This window comes from Fukomys damarensis, unplaced genomic scaffold, assembly GCF_012274545.1.
Source record: "Fukomys damarensis isolate Sample0158 unplaced genomic scaffold, DMR_v1.0_HiC HiC_scaffold_10, whole genome shotgun sequence".
NCBI classification, from domain to species: Eukaryota; Metazoa; Chordata; class Mammalia; order Rodentia; family Bathyergidae; genus Fukomys; species Fukomys damarensis.
In genome coordinates, this window is record NW_022900922.1 from 40,870,044 (window position 1) to 40,891,316 (window position 21,273).

The 21,273-nt window shown below is 36.9% G+C and overlaps 1 protein-coding gene across 1 annotated transcript; it reads right to left on the minus strand.

Moving 5' to 3' along the window:
* Positions 1 to 8,825: 8,825 nt before the first annotated feature.
* Positions 8,826 to 19,600, minus strand: LOC104870653 (olfactory receptor 2B11). Its single transcript, XM_033761798.1, is given in 6 exon segments — positions 8,826 to 9,267; positions 9,269 to 9,348; positions 9,351 to 9,798; positions 11,120 to 11,563; positions 15,594 to 15,688; positions 18,330 to 19,600. Coding segments are annotated over 3 exon segments (951 nt in total). The 5' UTR covers positions 9,780 to 9,798; positions 11,120 to 11,563; positions 15,594 to 15,688; positions 18,330 to 19,600.
* Between the last annotated feature and the right edge of the window lie 1,673 nt (positions 19,601 to 21,273).

Consider the following 21,273-nt stretch of genomic DNA (forward strand, 5'->3'; position numbering starts at 1 on the left):
AACCAGATTCTGTAATGTGTCCAACTTCATTCCTTTTTCTGAATGGTTTTGATACTTGGAGATCTTTGTGGTTCCATAGAAAATTTAGAATTGTATTTTCTACATTAATCAAGTCAGCATGACTTTGGACACTAAGTATATTTCATTTTATTTTTATTGTGATTACTAATATATTAATTGCAAATAGAAAGGTTTAACTGTGGCATTTCCCTACATTCAGAAATTGAGCTCAAATCCAGACGTTCATTCTCCGTTGGTGCATATTACTTGTACAGTATGTTGGGCTTCGTTTTGGATACTTTTATATGCATATAGCACACTTTGATAATTCATTTCCATTACTCCTCATTTTCTAGATTTCTTATATTAAACATATATTTCTGAATCTGCTCGATTTCACACAACATGATGGTCTCTAGTTCCATCCATTTTCCTGAAAATGGCACAATTTCATTCTTATTTGTGAGTAATATTTCATTTTAAAAATTTACCAGTTTTTATATATTCTCCTGTTGATGTTCACCTGTGCTGTTTTCATAGCCTGGCTTCTGCAAATTGCAGTGCAGTAAACATGGCCATGCATTTATTACTATACTATGGCATCTTTAATTCTTCCTGAACTGTACCCAGGACTGGATCAAATACTGTCTCTATTTTTAGTTTTTCTGCAGAACCCCCATGCTGATTTCTATGTGGCTGTCCTAATCTACATTCTGACCACAGTGTAGAAGTAGTCTTTCCCTCACCTCATCTCCAGGATTTAGTGTTTTTTGTGTTCTTTGTGAAAGCCACCATGGGTATGGGGAAAAAATAAGAACCAAGACATCATGTAAGGGTATAAGATCCTAGTGATAAATATAACTGTATTGTTTGATTTAAATGTGACAATTAACTTGATAAGAAAAAAAGGAAAGAAAGTCAACCTGATGGAAGAGATGAATCTCAAAGTGTTTTCATTGCATTGTCTTGATGACTGAAGACACCTAACATTGCTTTCATATACTATTGTCCATGTGCATTTATTTTAAAATGTTGATTTGTTATTTTTCTTCTTATTTATTGGATTATTTATAGTTTTTTGATGATGCTTATTTTGAGTTCTTCATATATTCTAGATGTCAACTTTCTTTTGGATACAAGTCAAAGATTTTCTCCCATTTTGTGGGCTTTGTGTTTATTTTACTGGATGTTTAATTTGATGTATAGCCACATTATTCATTATCCCAACTATTTATTGAAATTTGTTAAATTAGATTAAAATATATTATTATATTTTATTTTTGTGAGTACCCATCTCAGTACATAATGGTTCCCATTGTCATGAGGAGGTGGTAAATGTACATGACACATCTTAATTCCCTTTTCTCTGTCTTTTTCTCATCCCCTACCCTTCTCCTCCCTCTCTGCTCTTTCACCTCTTGATGCCCTTCTCATTTGTGAACACTCCATTTTCATCACGTTTTGTTTCCATCTTATGTGTCTGTGACACATTATACTGGTGTATCTTATGACAGCAATATACAATAAATAATAGGAAATATATAAGCATTATAAAAAATGCAAAAAAATTTAAGACTATTGATGGTAATTTAAATGTTAGGGCTTAAATCACCTTGCATTGCTATGTATTTTGGTTTGTTCTTTAATTTTTGTAAAGATGTGATTCGCTCTTTACATATTATTTGCAATATACTTTGAACTTGTTAATCTATGGTGGTACTACTGGTTTGGCCAGTTTTTACTTTCCCCCCAGTCTCTGTTCCAAAATACTAATTTCAACTGAAAGAATACATTAGATATTAAAATGTATGTAAAAAGTTTCATAACAGTTGTATTAGCTGCATTCTTCAGCAAGATCCTATTAGATAATATATTTTAATTGGCTTTTATTGCTCAAAGTTATCTTTACATTTACATAATAACATACAGAACTGATAAAGTAATTTTATTGTTTTCTAACCACTCAAATACCTGACTTTCAGACTATTTGTTTTTATTTTCATTTGAAAATAAGATTTCATGAGATTACATTTTTTAAAACCCTGTCAAATGTATACAAAAAGTAACATACACTTTTTTTTCACAAGCAATGCATTCATCATTTGTGGTCTGAGTTATTTCAGGTGAGAGCTCACTGTGCATGTCTGCCCTGTGCATCACAAGTCGCTATGGTTTCAATCTGCCGTATCAGTTTCCTTACCACCTGCTACTTGGTCCTTATGCATTGCTTCCTAGAGCATTTTTCCTAACATCAAGTCCCCTCTGCTGTTACCAGTTTCCATAATCAGTTAGCATAAACCCTATTCATTCTCTGATTCATTTAATTCACTAGTGAAAGCCTCAGAAATTTCAGTGGCTTTAAATATTAAAGGTTTTACTGACGCATACTGCTGGCCTACTGAGGCTTGGAATTCTACTCCACATTGCACTGTATTTCTCAGGCTGACCAAAACCTCCACCTGGATGTGTTTGATTGGCAGAGGGAGAGAGAATATTGCAGCATGTACAAGTCTTAAAGTCTTCATTAAGAAGTGACCCACACCTTTCTTCTCACACTTTATTAACAAAGCAAATTAAATAGCCAGAACTGCTTTGAAAAGGGCCTGTTAATAAAACAGGGAAGGTAAGTACAGGAAATTGAATATGTATGAACATCTCTAATTAATTTCTTTCTTTCTTTTCTTTTTTTTTTTGGTACCGGGGATTGAACTCGGGTCCTTGCGCTTGCAAGGCAGGCCTCCCAACCACTGAGCTAAATCCCCAGCCCAATCTCTAATTAATTTCATATATGAAAAATATACTATTTTCAAAATATTCAAGGGAACAAAAGGAGAAATGATAATACTTCTACCTGTAAGATTAGGAAATGTCTAAAAAACAACTCAGAATTTGCAAAAACTCAAGGAAAATATTCTCATTTATTATATATGGTGATTGTGGAAATATGGAATGTTACAAAATTTTTAGTACAACTTGGCAACAATAAACTAAACAGACCTTCTAAGAAATGTATAATTTGATCCAGTATTACTATTTCTAAGACTATGATCTGCCAGTTAGACCCATATCTATAGGATTTGATTTCTTTGCTGTAGTATTTATGAGTCAAAATAAAAATGCAAATATTCAACGATGCAAAACTGGTTAAGTGCATTTTATATGCCTATATGATGAAATTTACTTTGTAGCTATTTAAAGTGTATTTTAAAGATCATTTGAATACCCTTAGCATTTAGGGCATTTCAAAGCAAAAACAAACTAATATCCAAAAATCCTACAAAAGCAAATTTTAAATTCCATTGAATGGGAGTCTTGGTTCTCATTTTTTCCCCATACCCCTGCCCTCCCTGCACCCTCTCCTCACTCCTCTATTTACAAAGGTTTTGTTTTCTTTTTTTTTTTCTTTTCTCAAAATTTTCTAGTATCTATTGAATTGGAATGGTCAGTAATCATTTTGTTTCTTACTTTAAAAGAAATGCTTTTGTTTTTCCTCATTCAAAATAATATTTACTGTGTATTTGTTACAAATACCTTGCATTACATTGAGGAAAGATCCTCTTGTATTTGTTCCTTCCAGTTTCTAACATAAAGGATGATTACTTTGTTTAGATTTTTTTTCTGCAGCTATTGAGATGATCATGTAATGTTTATGCTTACTAATTTTAATTCAGGGTCTTATATTTGTTGCTTCACATTTATAAAATGATACTGGGATGAAACTCTTTTGGTTTGCATGATAAATGATCTTTTTAATATTTATTGAATTCCATTTGCAAGAATTTCATAGACTACTGTTGTACATAAATTAAATGAAGACATTCCTCTGTTGCACTGCAAACATCCTGAAATGGAGCACTGCCTCTGACCTACACCTTCAAAGCATTTCAGAGAAATTCCATCTGATTTCAATCCCAATCCAATCCCCCCAAGCTGTCTGTGGAATGTTAAACTAAATAACTGAAGAGATATATGCCCCTAGCCAGCAGGTTGCCCCAAAGTAATAACATTTGGCTGCTATTGTCATTTAAGGCTTGAAATACCTCATTCCATTCCAATTCTTTTTTTTTTTCAGCTTTAATTGAGTTTATTGGTACATTTTAGGGATACAGTACAGTTACATTCATTGTTGGGATCTTGTACCTCTACATGACAAGTCTTGATTCTCATTTTTCCCCTTACCTCTGCCCTCCCTTCACCCCCTCCTCCCCTCCTCATCTATCCATTCCAATTCTTTAGAATTTCTGCAGACAAATCTGTAGTTATTTCATAAGTTTGGCCTTATAAGTGACTTTGTGTTTTACTCTTGCAACTTTCAATATTCTTTCTTTGTTCTGTGCTCTTGGCATTTAAACTATAATATAATGTGGGAGGGTTGCTTCTGGCCATACTGTTTGAAGTTTTAAATGCCTCCTCCCCCTGTATATCCATATCTTTCCCAAGATTTTGCAATTTTCCGACATTTTTTCACTGAACATATATTTATGGCTTTAGCCTATAGCTCTGTGCCTTCTTTCTAAAAATTCATAAACTTGGTTGTTGAATCATGTTCCAGTGTTCAGCCTTGCGATCTAGCTCTGACATTCTGTCTTGATCAAGTCTATTGGTTGGGTTTGCCATTGAGTATTTGTTTGACTCACTGAGTTTTTCAATCCCAAGATTTCCATTCAGTACATTTAACAATCTATGTATTAGTTGAATTCACTCAGCTGTTTACTTATGTCTTCTTCATAGTCACTGTTGAAAACCTGTGACCTTTGAATTATCTCTCTGGCACTTCCCCTGTTTCAGTAGATTTGCTTTCAATTCGCCAATGAGCTCTGGCACTTTGGAGAAGCCAACTTGCCACATGTTGTCTATTTTGTGCAGATCCATGCACACAGCAGGATGGTGCCTCATCCGCTGTGACTCTTCCACTCCTTTTGAAAGCCTGATGCCCAGCACCACTCAGAGATTAAAAAATTAAATCACAGAAATAATAATGACTCAAAGAAAAACCAGTATTGAGTTAGAATAAAAACGAATTAATATGAACAACTATAACATTGTATATCTAAAAAGTACCAATAAACTTAATGAAAAAAATTATTTATCTGAAATTTAAAATAGGATAAAAAGAATCTTCCCAAATGGAAATAAGTAAAGATTGTAAAAGAAAAAAAATAATAATATAGGATAAAATAAGGCTAAATATTACTGCATTAAAGAACATTATAAATTAATAATAAATATAAAAATGTGGAAGAAGAAGATTCAAAAAGAAGAGGAAGATGTGAAAGATGAGAGACAAAAGTACAATCATTAAATTACTAAATAACACAAAATTAAATTATAAAAATATAAATTAAATTAGATTAAGAGAAAAAGCAAAGAAAATAGGGGAAGATTTAGTTTAAAATTCATGTGCTGTGAGGTGTTTGGATTGGTCAGTTTCCTTTCCAAGACCCTAGGTCCAGGGGAAGGTAGCAAGTGACCTCTAGGCTCCTTGCATTATATCCACTCCCACCGGACAGGCTGCTCCATGTGGATGCAGGCACTGACCCTCCTTTCCCACTAGGCAGAGCAGGTCATCTTAATAGGGATTATTTCATGCCAGAGGCTGTTGTGTTTGCTCATTTTCTTCTGTGGACAGGTTTGTGGCTGGTTGGGTGCCCCACTCACTCCAGGGGCCCCAGGAGCACAGCAGAGGTCTAAGTAGAGACATTTCTCTGAACACCTGGGGAGTGGGTCCAGGGGAACATGAAAGCCCAAGATGGCCCCAACTAGAGCTCGTGCTGTGAAAGGTGGTATTCAGGAGGCCAAGGGACATCAAGACTCCAGTACAGGTGAACTTCTCCAGCCTGATGAAAATGACTAAGGTAATCACTTAGAGAAGCTTTGGGCAGACTAACTGTGTGTGCTGGCCTGGCCCCCAAAAGTGACTATACATGTGGCCATAAAGGGTCAGAGAACAGTAGGTATTCTGTCACTGTGGCCTATGATGACATTTCTGTACCTTGCTGTTGTGATATATGAGTACAAACATCAGCCCTGTTGACCAACATAGCCACTAAGCCTTTGCTCCCCACAACCTGAAGGTGTCAAAGTGCAAGGGAACACAAAGGCCTAGGATGGCTACCACCATAGTCCAGGCAGTAAAGGGGCTCCAGAATTCTTTGAGTCATCACAGCTCCAGCAGAGGCACACCTCTCCATCCTGGTGTAAATGACAAAGGTAACCACTCCCCCCACCCCATTTAAGGTCTGAGACTGAAAGATGGCTGTTACTGTGTGTACAGAGGCTGAGAGCCACAAGAGCAGCTGGATGGATAGGGCCCTGACAGCCCTGGTGTTAGCCAAGAATAAGAGATGTCTATCCAGTCCATGGCTCTGTGTTTTTTCTGCCTGAATCAAAGAAACTCTTCACAATCTAATTTAAACTGGTGACCAGAGAATGGAGAAACACAAATCACGAAGCTCTGTGATGGATGGAGGCCTTGACAGCGATTATGTGATCCAGTGGGCTCCATCCCTATTCTTGAGACCCGGGACCTCAGAAATCACATGGGGCAGGCTTTGAACCTCACCAGAGATGGGGGCTGCTGCTGGCCTCCATGCTGAAGCTCAAGCTCCTCTCTGATTAAACTTGTCAGAGTGTTTTAATCAGTTCTCCCATTCCCCAAGTATCTCTTGAGGATACTTGAGGATAACAGTCTTCCCCCTGTCACTGCAGCAGATTATCCTCAGGATCCTTAAACTGTGCCTGTCCTGTGACTTGTGATCCTGAGAGTAGCTCTGTCTCTACCAAGAAGCCCACATCGAGACAGTTCTTGGTCTTGCAGTGCATCCCTTGTCCAAAACTATCAGAAAGATTCACTTTCAGACTAAATCTCCATCTGAATCCCAACCTATGGTAACCATGGTCTTCTTCTGTTGGCAGAGCTTCTGGCCTGCTGTGTGTTCTTGATGCTGATAGCTCTCTCCTGATGTGTGGAACCGAATCCCCATCCCAGGAAGACCCAGGGTTGGCATTACCAGGTGCTTTATACTTCTCTTTACATTGCCTTTCCATTTCTCCATTCTCTTAGACCTTTTCTTGATTCTTGGAGATAGTCTTCTCTTTTATCTATAGGATGCAAGGTCCCTTTAAAATTCCTTTTTATTCATATATACTTTATTAATACATGTTTGCAGTTCATAATGAATACATCTACCTTTGGGAGTTTGAACATGTTTTAATAACATGTTTTAATTTTCTTTGTCCCTTTCCCCTCCTATCTCTCGCTACTTTCTCTGAGTTTTACTCTCCATGCAACTGAAAAAGCTCTATTATTATTTATTTTCTTTATCTTTTTTACATTTTTTCCCTTCCTTCCTCCCCCTCCACTCTTGTTCCCTTTCCCATTTGAAAAAGATCTCCCTACTTCCTATTGTCTATGTTTTACTTTGTTTTTTAATTACATTTTGGCTTTCTCACATAAGAGAAACCATGGAATATTTAAACTTGTGTGTCTAACATATTTCACTTAACAATATGGATTCCAGAACATCTGTTTATGTACAAAAGCTTCAGCCACACTGAGCTATCATCTTTCTTCAGTAAGAATGGCCATTATCATCCAGAAATCAAGTAATGACAATCTCAAGTAAAACCACTATGGAGATCAGTAGGAAGATTCCTCAAAAACCTAAGAGCACAAATTCTATTTGACCCAGCTTTTCCCCCTTCAAAGTGGGAATTTCACTGAAAGAATTAAAGGCATCACATTACAATGATACATGCATGTGCATGTTAATAGTGGCATAATTTATATTAGCCATATCTTGAGAACAGCCTATGTCTTCACCAACAGAAGGATGAGAAAAAGGCGCAGCATTTATAGACAGTGGAGTCCTACTCAGTTTCTAACTCAAATCTTCTCACTTTCAGTGTCATATGAAGCATATTCTATTTCACCATCTGACCTGGATTGCCTCCCAGTGAGTGAGGTTTTTATAAAACTACATTAGAATTTTCTATTACTTGTGACATATTTTGAAAATTGTTTGCATCAAAAAATAATATTAATATTGTTTATTAATGTAATCTACTTGCTTCATTTAAAAAATGCAGTATTTTTCACATAATGATTTTGAGCAGATTCAAAAGATTTCTGTCTGTTCCAATGTATACACCGAAGGGCTTTCATGCTGTGATTCATTATTAATATTATTTCCTTGCATCCTCATTTGCTCAAAAGTCTCATGCTTATGTCTGAAAATAACATTAAAGACTTATCTATATTTTGTCTCTTTATTCTATCTACTCTAATATTCTATGAAATTTCCTCAATTAAACAAAAAAGCAGTGCATATTAAATTTTAAAACAAGATGTAAAATGCATTTTCAAAGCAGTGTTAGCAACTACAAATATGATGTATAAAGCACAAAGTGCTTCATCTTGAAGAATCAGTGCAGCCAGATGCCAAAGGAGCTATACATGAAAATCCAAGTGATTTGACATTTCTCAGTGACACTGATAAAAAGTCGATTGGTGCTATTTTATGTGGTGCATTCTTATAATGACTAGTTTCTCTTACTAATTAACACAGTAAATAGTCTGATTGCATTAACTGTCTAAAATATTTTTATAAATTTGTAGAGGAGGCCAATAATTCAATAAATATATTTATAATATATATCTTAATAAATGTTAATATCTATGTCTGATGTGATTACAGAAACATCAAAACATAGATATACTTGGCAATAGCATGTGACAAAATGTGGAATTCTGAGAAAAAATGTGTTATTACACAAACCCATAACAAACTTCCTCTAACTGAAAATTTCTTTTATGTTTACTGATATCAAGTTCCAAGTGAAAGCTTGGAACTTTCAGCCCTTCTCAACAGCCTGCTTAATGCTCCTTTCACATCCTTATTCCTCAGGGTGTAGATGAAGGGGTTGAGGGCAGGAGTCACCACTACATAGAAGAGAGCTATGAACTTGGGCTGTTCCCTCGAGACGGAGGAGGGGGGCAGAAGGTACATGCTGATGGGAGGCCCATAAAATAATGAAACTACAATGAGATGAGAGGAACATGTCCCAAAGGCCTTTTTCCTTCCTTCAGAAGATTTCACTTTAAATATAGCATGTCCAATACAAGTGTAGGAAATAAGAATTAAACACAGAGGAACAGCTAATACAAATATGCATACCAGAGAGAGTGCAAGCTCATTAGCCTCCTTTTCACCACAGGTGATCTTGATCAGAACCGAAATCTCACAGAACAAGTGATCCAGTTTATTGACACCACACAATGGCAGCTGCAGCATAAGTGTGGTTTCTGTGAATGAAAATATCACCCCAGTCACCCACATGATAGATGCTAGTAGGAGGCGGAGGCGCTGATTCATGACAAGGGTGTAGTGCAGAGGCCTGCAGATGGCCACATAGCTGTCAAAGGACATAATGGCCAAGAGCAGACACTCTGTGCCCCCCATTATATGAAAGACATAAAGCTGAACTGCACACCCCACATAGCTGATGGTCTTCTTGGAGTTCCCCAGGTTAAAGAGCATCTGAGGGACAATGCTTGTGGTGTAACACATGTCCAGAAAGGAGAGGTTGGTGAGGAAGAAGTACATGGGGCTTTGGAGGTGCGGGTCTAACTTGCACACCAGGATGATGGCGATGTTTCCCATCATGGCTATGGGGTACGTTATCAGAAGAATAATGAAGAGAGGGAGCTCCAGCCAAGGTCGGTCAGCAAAGCCCAGTAGAATGAACTCCTGGGGGTGACTTTCATTAATTACTGCCATTGTCTTCAACTTGTTTCACCTATAATAGGAAAGTGGCAAAAAGATATAAGGACTTACTAGAAATTAAAAACAAAAATTATACATTGGCCATTCATTTCTACAAGATGGGTGTTTCTGGGTTGGGTGGATACAAAATTCTGAGTGACCAAATCAAATCATATTTCCATTCTCGATTAAAAACAGTTTCCTTGAACAAGATAAACATTTTGAGTTAGAATTTCTTCTCTTGTATAGTAAGGTAGACAATAATTACCCAGATAGCCTGTCCAATGGCAAATATTCAGGTAAATAATTTTAACATCAAGGAAGTAACAAGTACTGTATTTCAATATGTCTTTTTTACATATTTGGAACTGAATAAAAAGTCTAAGCACTTTCAACATATTCCCTCAAGTATATGATGTGTGACAAAATTATATTGTGTTTAAATTTTTTAAAAATATTATTGCAGTAAAAGTCACATTGACATCAACCCTCCTCAAAACCAATTGCTTTTGCTTCAAAGAGTCTTTTTGCTAAATACAGAACAAACTGTACTTTAAAAATAAATCTCAGTAACCATGAAATACCACAATCTGGTCATTGTAATAGGAATAAGAGGTAATAGAAGATAGCTTTACTTTATCCTGATAATAAGATACTGTGTACTCTGCCTTTGGAACACATTGCCAGCTCTCATGTTATTTTTGTTGATATTTCCCTGGAGAAACCATGCTGGGTGAGTCTAGTTAGCATGACTTGCTTGCAGTATGTTTATGCTCTGTAATTCTATCCCTAGATCTCTCATCTTTTCTATGTAGTTCTTTACTGTTAGCACTTAGTTCTTAGAATTTTGCATCTTCTACTTCCAGTGATTTTCCATCCCTGCTTCATTACAATGTGATCTAGTTATCCAAGGATGTTTAAAGTCAGTTTAATAAATTGCCAGGCTGAAATCCTGTTGACATCTTTTGCATCTCCACTCACATTTTCATTCCAGTGTATATTATTCATATCTTATTTTAGAAGTTAATTGATGTTTATGGTGCTTTATATAGATGTATAGAATAATATACCACAAGGAGAAATCAGTGTTAGTTTTATGTGACACCAAGACATCTGACTGAAATTTGGAGAAGTTGAACTATGAAATGTTCACTATATTTTTAAAAAGGATTCCCATGATGCAGTCGCAGAATTGATTCAAAGCTTCATCCTTCATTCAAAGACTTAATATATGCCAGAAATATCCTTGTTTTTAAAATAAATTATTTTACCTTTGATTTATGTGAGAAACAGAAACAGAACAGTATAAGTACACTAATTGCAAGTAAAATTTAATTGTTCCTAGAGCCACTCACCGAACTCAGTGGGTTATTGGTCTTTTATTTGCTGTTACCATGCACTGGAGGAAAGCTTCTGAAGGAAGTAATGGTTTGTTCTGGTTCACTTTTTTGAAGTGTGAGGCCACAATGGCTACGTTCACAGCTATAAGACTATAGCAGGGAAGAGACTTCATGGTGAAAGACAACAGTCATGCAAAACTGCTCATTTCAGATGGCCAGGAAGCAAGTGAAGAGAGGAGCCTCTGAGGGAGGAGTGGAGACCAGGCATAGCTCTCATGGGTCCCATGGTGACTGCCTTCAATCGGGAGCCACCTCCTGTTTCCACCACCTTCCAATCATGGCAGCAAAATATGATCTCATCACCAGATCAATACACTTGATGACATTAGTACTGTCCAGATCCAGATTTCCAAAGCCACCACCTCTGACCATCTGAGCTTTATGGGGAAGATCTCAGATCTAATCCAAACAAGACATTTCTAGAGTTTAGAAAATACTTTCTCCATTTCATATGCATGTTAGACACTATGACCTATATGCATTTTAGTCTTCCCTGGGAGTACTTGTCCTTTAAAACAAGTATTATTTACTTACCTTATTTTGATATTCTCCATATAGAGGGATTGTGAATGTTTCAAACTTTCAAAGGAAAGAGAAACTGCAGCATGAACATATATGTTTAAAAATTAGCTTTAGAACACATCATTTTTCAGTTGATGCACATAAAAAAGTCAATAAAAACCTAGGACAGGAATGCAGTAATAGAATTTATCAAATATGCTCCATGGATGTTGTATTTGTATGTTATCTGAATCCACATGGGCATTGTTGTCAAACAGGCCATTCATTTACTCTTTCCCCAGGTGAGTCAACAAAGAAAATTCCTTGGGACAGAGCTCTCTATGGACAGGCTCCTTTGCACAATTAATCACCTCCAGATTTAAGATTGGATTCACTTTATTGCTACATTTGTGTAAAATAAGCTGATCAAGTTCCCCAACAATCTGGACTCTAATTTTAAATATAATGCAATTAAACATGTGTGACTAATAATAATGGGACAGATTAGTTTGAGTAAATGACTCTGGAAAATCTATATGAGGAGTCTTTGAATAGCTTTCTTATTCCATATTTTTGATAGCTCACATAGATTTAACTATTTCCATTCAGAATCATAAAGGGGCAAGGATAAGTTTGAAAAAGAAAAAAGTGGTATTTCCAGTGAGAACCTTTCAAGTAGCATTTAAAGCAAAGCTTCAAATCTTTAACTTTTTCATAACAAAATGAAATGGTCTTTGTCACTCTCTTTCCACATATTAGTCATTAATGTAAATAGAATTAAGATTAAAGTTACATGAAATGACAGAAGAGTAACCACTTACAGCAGCATCTACATAAACAACTATGTGTCAACATATAATTGAAAATAAATTTTAATAATTTCACACTTTTCATTTTCCCAGGAAGACACTGAAATATTTCTCAGAAAGTGTAAACTAGGGTGTAGAAGATGAGGAAAGGAAAAAGAAAATAGTTGTGACTAAGCACCAAGACAAAAGAGAAGAGAGCAAATATAGGAGAGAAAAGAGATTGTACTTCAGTGATGGTGACTGGAATAATGGGAGAAAGGACAGGAAGTGGTAGATATTATTGATGGGAGGGTAAATGGAAGGAGAAAATATAGTTTGATACAGAGGCTGGAACCAATGAATATGCTGAGAGAAATACTATGTTTGAATCCTCCATACACAATTATTGATGAGTTAGCCTGGTATGTTAATGAAGCATAGAATAAATCTAAAGCAGTAATGAATTCTTATTCTCTCTTTTATATAAACAAATACATCAGATAGATATTATAAAAAAGGAAGAAAGGTAAGACAAAAAGGAAAGAGAAAAATAAATATAAAAATAAAAATATATATTTGGCAATAGTGTTGTTCTGATACGAGAACCTGGAAGAGAGAGGGTCGATTTGAGAGGTTACTAGAGGAAAATTAACAGAAGAGTTGAAGGATTTCAACTCATGAAACATGTTTGAGGGGCCAGAAGGTTACACAAAATTTATGAGTGAACCTAAAAACTAATTTAGTTAATTCTTGTAAACAATCTTTGATGTTGGAAAACCCAATATTACTTGGTAACTATATATACAAATGTTATCTAAGAGCATTCAGCTTTCTTAATATCTACATTACAATACATTATTGTATCCATAGTCATACTGCTCTGCAATGGAACCAATAGAACTGCAGGATTTACTGCTCTTATCTTACTGTAATCAGAGCTTGTTCACTAGTTTTTCCTTATCTCTTCATTGTCCTTACTCTTCTTAGTTTCTGGTAATCTTTTTAGTTTTTGGTAATTTTGAACCTATGTGACATTCCACATTTATGATATCATACATCACTAGGATTTTTGACTCTGTTTCTTGAATTTGAGAGTATAGATAGTCCATGGTAGAACTGTTTAAAATAATATGCAACATAAATCTATTTGATTTCCTAATTTGCCACTTGTGAGTTGTAAGGAATTTAGTGACTCTACATACAATACTTTTCTAACATTTTTGGAAGAGTGGGAAACTTAATGATGACTGCTTGCCTTTAGCATCTCGAAACAAACTAATAAAGAAAAATCATAAGCACAGGAAATGAATTAACAAATGTGAAGTTTTCTAAGTGTGAAGACAAATTAATAATGGAAAACAAGGAGCTTAAAGAGTCAAATTCCCAGCACGAAATGTGCACAAAGATTTGCAAAATTTCTACTTGTGACTTGAAAGAGAATCATTTCTCCCTTAGCCACAGAAAAATTGTTTAAACCCCAACACAAGTCCTCATATTTTAATGAGTGGAATTACAGCATAACCTTAGGGCCCACCTGTGAAAAATGATGGGATACCATGAGTGGGGACGGAGACCTTTGAGAGGAACCAGATGAGGCTGGAGACAGTGAGCTCCTCAACCTTGATCAGATGATTTCTTTCAAAGAAAGAGATTTCCTCAGTGGTAGAGTTATTCCTAGTATCTGCTTTAATGATGGCCTCCCTGAGCCCTTGAGTTGTCTTATCTCCAGTAAGCCAAGGAATATGTGGCATCTGTAGCTCATTCATAGTGGGCCGTTTTTTTATTTATACTTCAGCCAACAAGCCAAACAACCTATTATCACTTTTACTTAGCTCCGTGAGCTGCAACTTTAAGTCTACTTCTCTATTCTACTGGCACGTGGTCAGAAAACAGCCTGCTTCAGTTTTTTGTTTCTTTCACTATTATCCCAACAACTATGGATTGGATTTGCCAAGTTAAACCTAATATTCTCTTGGGAGAATACAGAAAATATGCCTTTCACTAATGCCTTAAGAAACAGATTTCTGAAAGGAGCACTAACAACATTGAAGAGCCCTGTCATCGCTCTGCCCTGTAGGTTGAACCTTGTGGTGGGAAACTTAAAGCCTATGAGTTCAATTGGACTTTCAAGTGGCAGGGATCAAATGTCAGTGCTCAACTGGCAAAGATGAGATGCCTGTACTTAGCAAAATGGACAGCAAAAGCAAAGTGCTGATTGTAATGGCCTGCTAAGTGTAGACCAATGGCATTGACTAGAGAGTCATGATGTTCCCCAAAATGAAACAGACATGAAGCCTACTGAATTTTACTGAATTTATATCAGGGGAAAATTTTTAGGGTAAAATGAACAGAACTCTAATTCGAATCATAGAAGCAGAGAGTCATGAGTCCTCTTCCAGTTTCCTGATTTGAGCCAGTTTACAGACCCACAGTCCATTAAATAAAAGGGAGATCAGACATGAGCTACAGCACCACAAACCCTTCCCAGGACATCTCTGAGGGACAGCAGCAGAGGGAAATCTTCACAGTGGGCAGAACTTTGAGCTCACAGTCCAGGAAGCCTGTCAATTTGTACTTCTTCTGGGCCATTGTTGATGTTCCATCTTGTTCTTTGGTGGTTTTATTTACCTGATTGATTGCTGCACTGCTGTCTGTGCCTTTGAAGAAGTAGGAAAGTTGAGCAGTCCTTACAGACTGTCCTCAGCAGGGAGTAATTTCACCAATTTTTATGTCTAGTGTTAGGACCTAGACCTTCATGGTGAATAAGCCAGAAATATCTAATCCTGTTGTTTGCTAGAGATTGAAGCAGGAAGTATTATTAAGGGATCACTGCAATAGCAAGAGGGGTAGGAATTTTAACAGAGGAAATGGCAAATGCTATTTTCATTAAACAATCTATATTGACAGCTTATACAGGCTAACCCAACACATACCAATTAAGATTTTCTAGAATGCTAAATTAAGTTTAATTGATCAAGATACAACATTCAGGCAAATTTTTCCACTCACATAATTGATTTCTCCTCTTATACAATAGAAAAATTATTTTTCCTACCAGTGTATGTATGAGTGAAAGGAGAGGAAAATAACCCACTGTGCATGAAGTATATACCTCACTGATTTGTGTTACTTTTTCTTACCTGCTCTTCACACCTCTGCAGTAACTGTTGCATCCATCTCAGAAAGGGAAGCAAATATCCAGCTACATCTGTGAATTAAAGTGCACTGGAGATAGCTAAACATTGGGAGAAAATTATATTTTAGGACAAAACTTTTAAAATTTTATCCTGATGAAAAATTAGTCAATTTGATATTTGATAAATCAAAGCTATACAAGCAATTTAAATAAATTCTCCAGTCAACCACATTCTGATATCTGTGTGTATCCTAATTGGACTCTTCCATATGCTTACTAATGTATCCTGCAGGTAAGTTTATATTACTTATTTTTATTATACAGCCATACATTTTGTGGTCTACAAACACTGGATTAGTTTTCCTCATTTAAAACTCTGACCCACAGCATTGGAAGTCAGTATTTCCCACAAGTCCAGTCAACTTGTCTACTGATCACTTTTGCTGGTGAGAGATGGAAGAGGTGATGGTAGGCGTCTCCTTTCAATCTTTAGAATTTGGTAGCTGATAACACATTTATATGTCTTTAATTCCCAATGTTTTCATGCCAATGCATTCAATCAATGAACCAGGAAGTGTCTGTGATAGGAATCTGGGAATGTCTGGCAAACAGCTCTGTGAGAAAATAATTTCATGAAGCATTTACAGTATACTTATACTGGACTCCCAACACGCTGTTGTTGTAGCAACAATTTTAAGGTTGTCCTTGTTACAGAAAATAGTCAGTGATTTCCCAAAGTTAGACATGTAAAACACAGCTCAAAAATGGCTTTTACAGTAGCATTTCACACACTCTTATTTAATGACTGTGTAATCTAATATTTCAATAATCAACCCATTTTTATTCCAAGAGGCTATTTGCTTCCACTCTTTGTTCTAGTTATATCCATGCTGCTTTTTAATTTTCCTGGCTTTCCTATACTTTTTTTTAACCTGGCTCCTATCAGCCAAATACAGATCTTAGAGAATTTTAAAGTTATCTTGATTGTCATGTACCATACAAGCTTGTGTCCATTTCATCCAAATCCAACTTGCACCTTATTTTCTGAAAAGCCTAGCACTTATAATTAGTGCTAATTTTAGCACATAGTTTAGCAAAATGTGTCCTAAACTATGTTGTGTATTAATTTTCTGGAAAGCTGGTACCCTTGCTAAAATGTTCAGACTTCTATTTTATCTTACAAACCAGGGAACAGGTAGTAGAGTTAATTTAGTCCTTTTGGAGTCATTTTTGCCAGCCAAGGACTCTCCTGGCACTGATGAGCCTAACCCCATGACCCCTGGTGGAAAAGGCTCTTTCCCCGTGGTGCTTGGTGAATAGTCTGCATCAGGGATGTCACAAAGACAGCAATGGCACACTCAGTAAAGCATGAAAGGGGACAGGAAAGGGAAATCATTCTAATGATGTACTTTAAATTTAAGGGTATAAAAAGCTAAGAATGTATGTTAGTTACTTCTCTCTCATTGCTGAGATAAAATATCCAATATCAAAAGTTAAAATGGGTTATTTTCTTTGGCTTAGAGTTCATAGAGTCTTCAGTCCATTAATCCACTGGCTCCAAGGCAGGTTGACAGAGGGAAAACAGTTCATGGTGTTGTGTCCAGATTGTGATATCCCCATAGACCACGAAGGAGCTGAGTCCTATGCAATTACATGAGGAATTTATTGTAAGCTCGATCCTGGACTCCCAGACCTCACTGCCACAGCGGTTCCATACCGAGAGCCCTGAACCCGATTTTAACCAGGCTTTTTATCAACAAAGGAAGTGGAACTAGGGGCTTTTTAGACAGGTCAGTGCCTGATTGGTTAACATTGGGCAAAGGCAGATGTGCTTCTATCTTATTGGCCGGGACCAGATGTCCCTCCCTGCCCCAACCATAAGTTTCTGCAATATTAACAGAGAAGGACACCTGGTTATAGTTTACGAGAACTGTAGTGGTTTTTTCCAAGAACTGTGTCAAAAAGGCACTCCTAGGCTTTTCCAGTAACTGGGTGGTCTCCTGACCACAAAATGGAGTCATTTTTCAAAATGCAGTCAGTTTGGTCTGTACATTCCCCCCTTCTCAAGAGCCTTAAGGGACCCAATCATGGGAATGGGAGTGTCATCCTCATTAGGCTACTTCCTGCTGAGTAGGGGTGATGCGGAACCTAGAGCAAGGTGATTATTTTTTGGGGTCCCCCCAGCTTAGTCCTGTGGCTATGATGCCAATTCCAATTTTGCTGGGCCTCAAGTTTGGCTTCAACTTTCTGTTTGGCTTTGGCAAGTAGTTGTTGAGGTAAGGAGGGTGTATCTATTAGGTGGACAACATTTCGATAGCTAGACTTGGCTCTGCCATACCTTGGCCTCAGCTCCTGTAAGAGCATACTGAAAATTCGTAAGACTCTTGGGCTCAGAGGATGTGGTCCCAATGAGTCAAGGAACACAATAACCCAATATAACTGATAATGGTTGAGTGTCTCCTGTAGCCAATAGTGATTTGGTGACCCCCAGGAAGGAGCACTTGAACCTCTAGATACAGTAGGGGAATGGCAAAATAGGTGAACTAGTAAGTTGGTAGCTAACTGTGGGGGAAACCAGAGAAACTGTATCCCACCAAGTGCCCAGTTGGGCTTAGTGGCCATTTGATTCTGTCTTCCTCTATGCTTGGGACAGTATCCTGGGAGTAGGGCAGTATCTTGCATGTTACTGGGTGGGGAGTCCTCTGCATATTGAACCCATGTGGCACAATAAATACATAACCTTTGAGGGTAGATGCAACAGAGCAGGCCTCTGGCTTGTGGGTGGAGCTGTGATCTTCTTATTGCTTTACAGAAGTGGTCACCCAGGGTGTGTACTCTGAAAGAGTGCCCCACCATCTGCTGGTTTCTCTTGCAACTCCTGAGAGGAGAGATTTGTGAATTTAATCAGCATTTCTGGGGACTATCTTAGGGGACTAGGGAATCTTGCAGTTCGAGTTGATGAGAGGTGTTGATATCTAATCCCTTGTCCCATTGGAGGGATTGGTATTGTTGTCTCAGCACCATCAGTTGCACTGAATTTACTCTTTCTTGAACAAAAGCAATTAATCTATTAATTATACAGGGTCATATAATGAGTAAAATTAAGCCTATAATCGCAGGACCAGCTAGACTGAAAGTAAAGAGGTCAGCCAAGGGGAAGAAGTGAACCAGCTCTCATACCATCCTTGGTCTTGTATTTTTTACTTATTTTTTCTCTTCCCTAGCCCTTCCCTAACTTTGGCCATAGAATCTTTTATTACTCCTGAATGATCCACATAATAACAGCCTTCTTTTCCTAGAGCAGCACACAGTCCACCTTGCTGTTGAAATAGTAAATCCATACCTCTTTTAAGTTGTAAGGTTATTTCAGTGAGGGAGCTTAGGGATTCCTGGAGTTTGATTATGGACATTACTATTTTCTCAATGTCCTGATCAATGGCTATTCTCAGGCAGTTATATTGGTGATGTTGAGTGGTGATAGCAGAAACCCCTGTCTCAGCCCCCACCAGTCTCATCCCTAACAATACTATGAGGGTGATGGCTGTGATTGGTTCCCTCTTGACCCGTTGCAGTTTCTTTTCCCATTGGTCCAATAATAATCATATCCATGATAAATAATTTGAAGCATCAAATAAACTAGAGCATAATAATCATTAGTCTGATGTATGACTTGTCCATGCACACAAGGGGTTAATCCAGTAGAGCAGGCCCACAATCCATTGTCAGGGGGAACATAATAGGAGGTAGCATTGATTTGATATGTCTGGTTACAGAGATGTTTATGGGAGTCAGGCACATAGTCCAGACAAGTGCCACTCCTGGTGACTGACATCAGAGTAAGTTGTCCTTTTCCTCCTTTTTCCCATCTACAACCAGTATGGTCAGCAGATATATTATATCTTCCCTGGAAAGCTATTCCCTTATAATAAGGGGGCATAATATCCACATTGCCTTAAATAACTATATTATATCCTATTTTTAATAAATTTGTCTTATGCTGTGAGAAGACCACACTTGCATAGACTGTGCCATAGATATACCAAGTGGCAATCAGGAAACTGTGTAAATATTTATTGTCTTTTCTTTTGCCCATCGGAGAGCCTGTATGAGTGCTCATAGTTCTGCTCACTGCACTGATCATCCAGTGGGGAGGGTTCCTGCTTGGACCACTTCATCTTGAGTCATCTCCGCATAGCCAAGCATAGCGTACCCCATTTTCCATGAAGCTGTTCTCATCCTTGAACAGGATGAAATCAGCCTCAGGCAGTGGATCTTTTTGCAGATCTGAATGACTGGAGAACAATTCATCAGTGACCTTGAGGCAGTTGTAATCAGGGGGCCAGGTTCCAAGGACAAAAAGTAGCAGGGTTTAAGGTTTTAACTGGAGCAAAATATAGGCGGGGATTCTCACAGATGAGGGCCTGATATTATTTGACTCTATTATTTGAGAGCCATCAATGTCCTGTTATTCAATAGTTCTAAAAGGCATGGAGAAACTGAACAATTTACTTTTTCCAGTGTTACCTGGTCAACTTCCTTAATTAGCATTACTGCAGCTGCCAGAGCTTATAAACAGTGGAGCTATTTCTTCACAGCTGGATCTAAACTGTAAGATAAATATGTCACTGGCTAATTCTATGGGCCTACTCCTTCAATGAGCACCCCTAAAGCAGTATGATTTTTTTTTTCAGTCAGGTACAAACTAAAAGGCTGGGTCACATTTAGGATCCCTGATATAGGGGGCATCAGAGTTATTTTTAACTGTTTAAATTCTGACTCTTGCTCTTTACCCTATAATAATTACTGTCTTTCTGGTCCCTTTAAAGATTTATACATATAGAGAATCTAGATCCTGTAAAAACCTCTTATCCAAAAGTTTTCTTATCTGTTTTAAGTCCTTTTATCTCCAAGCAGCATAAATTTTATATCCTGCCTCCTGAAGCAGGATTAAGTCTCTCAATGCCCTGTTTTTTTGTTTAGTACACCAGAAAATTAAAAATAATCATAATTTCATGTATGAAACTTTATGCCCCTTAATCTAATTAGGTATCAAAAGCATTTTAATAGAATATTGTAATAACTATTTTTCCACAGAAATCCTATTTTGAAAATGAGTATTATAAACACATCACAATAATATATTTAGAATCTAATTCTTTGATGATAACCAATTTAAACATTTTATAACAACATATTTAGACCTGTTTATTGGGGGTATCTTCTCAGAAGGCCATCAGTGAATAATGACCAGAATAAATTTTTCTGAGCAGCTGTCCTTTTACTACTAACAGGAGTCTATTTAGACCTGAGTTTATATTTAATTATCTTGACAAAATTTTAACTTATAAAACCAGGTTTTAGAAATTAACAAATTATTAGTATCCTTTCTGTCATTTCAATCAAAATATAATTGGGCACTTTTTAAACAATTGGGCACAAACAAACATATAAGACAATTTATGAAACTATAATATACTCACATGTATTTGGCCAATTGAATTATTAAAACTCTCTATTTATTTATTTTTTGATACTGGGGATTGAACATGGGTCCTTGTGCTTGCAAGGCAGGCAGCAGCACCATTGAGCTAAACCTCCAGCCCTAAAATCTTCTTTAGTTAAGGCTAGTCAAAAGGTTTGCAGACCAATTAACAGAAATCTCTTGTAGAATTACAATCAAAAGA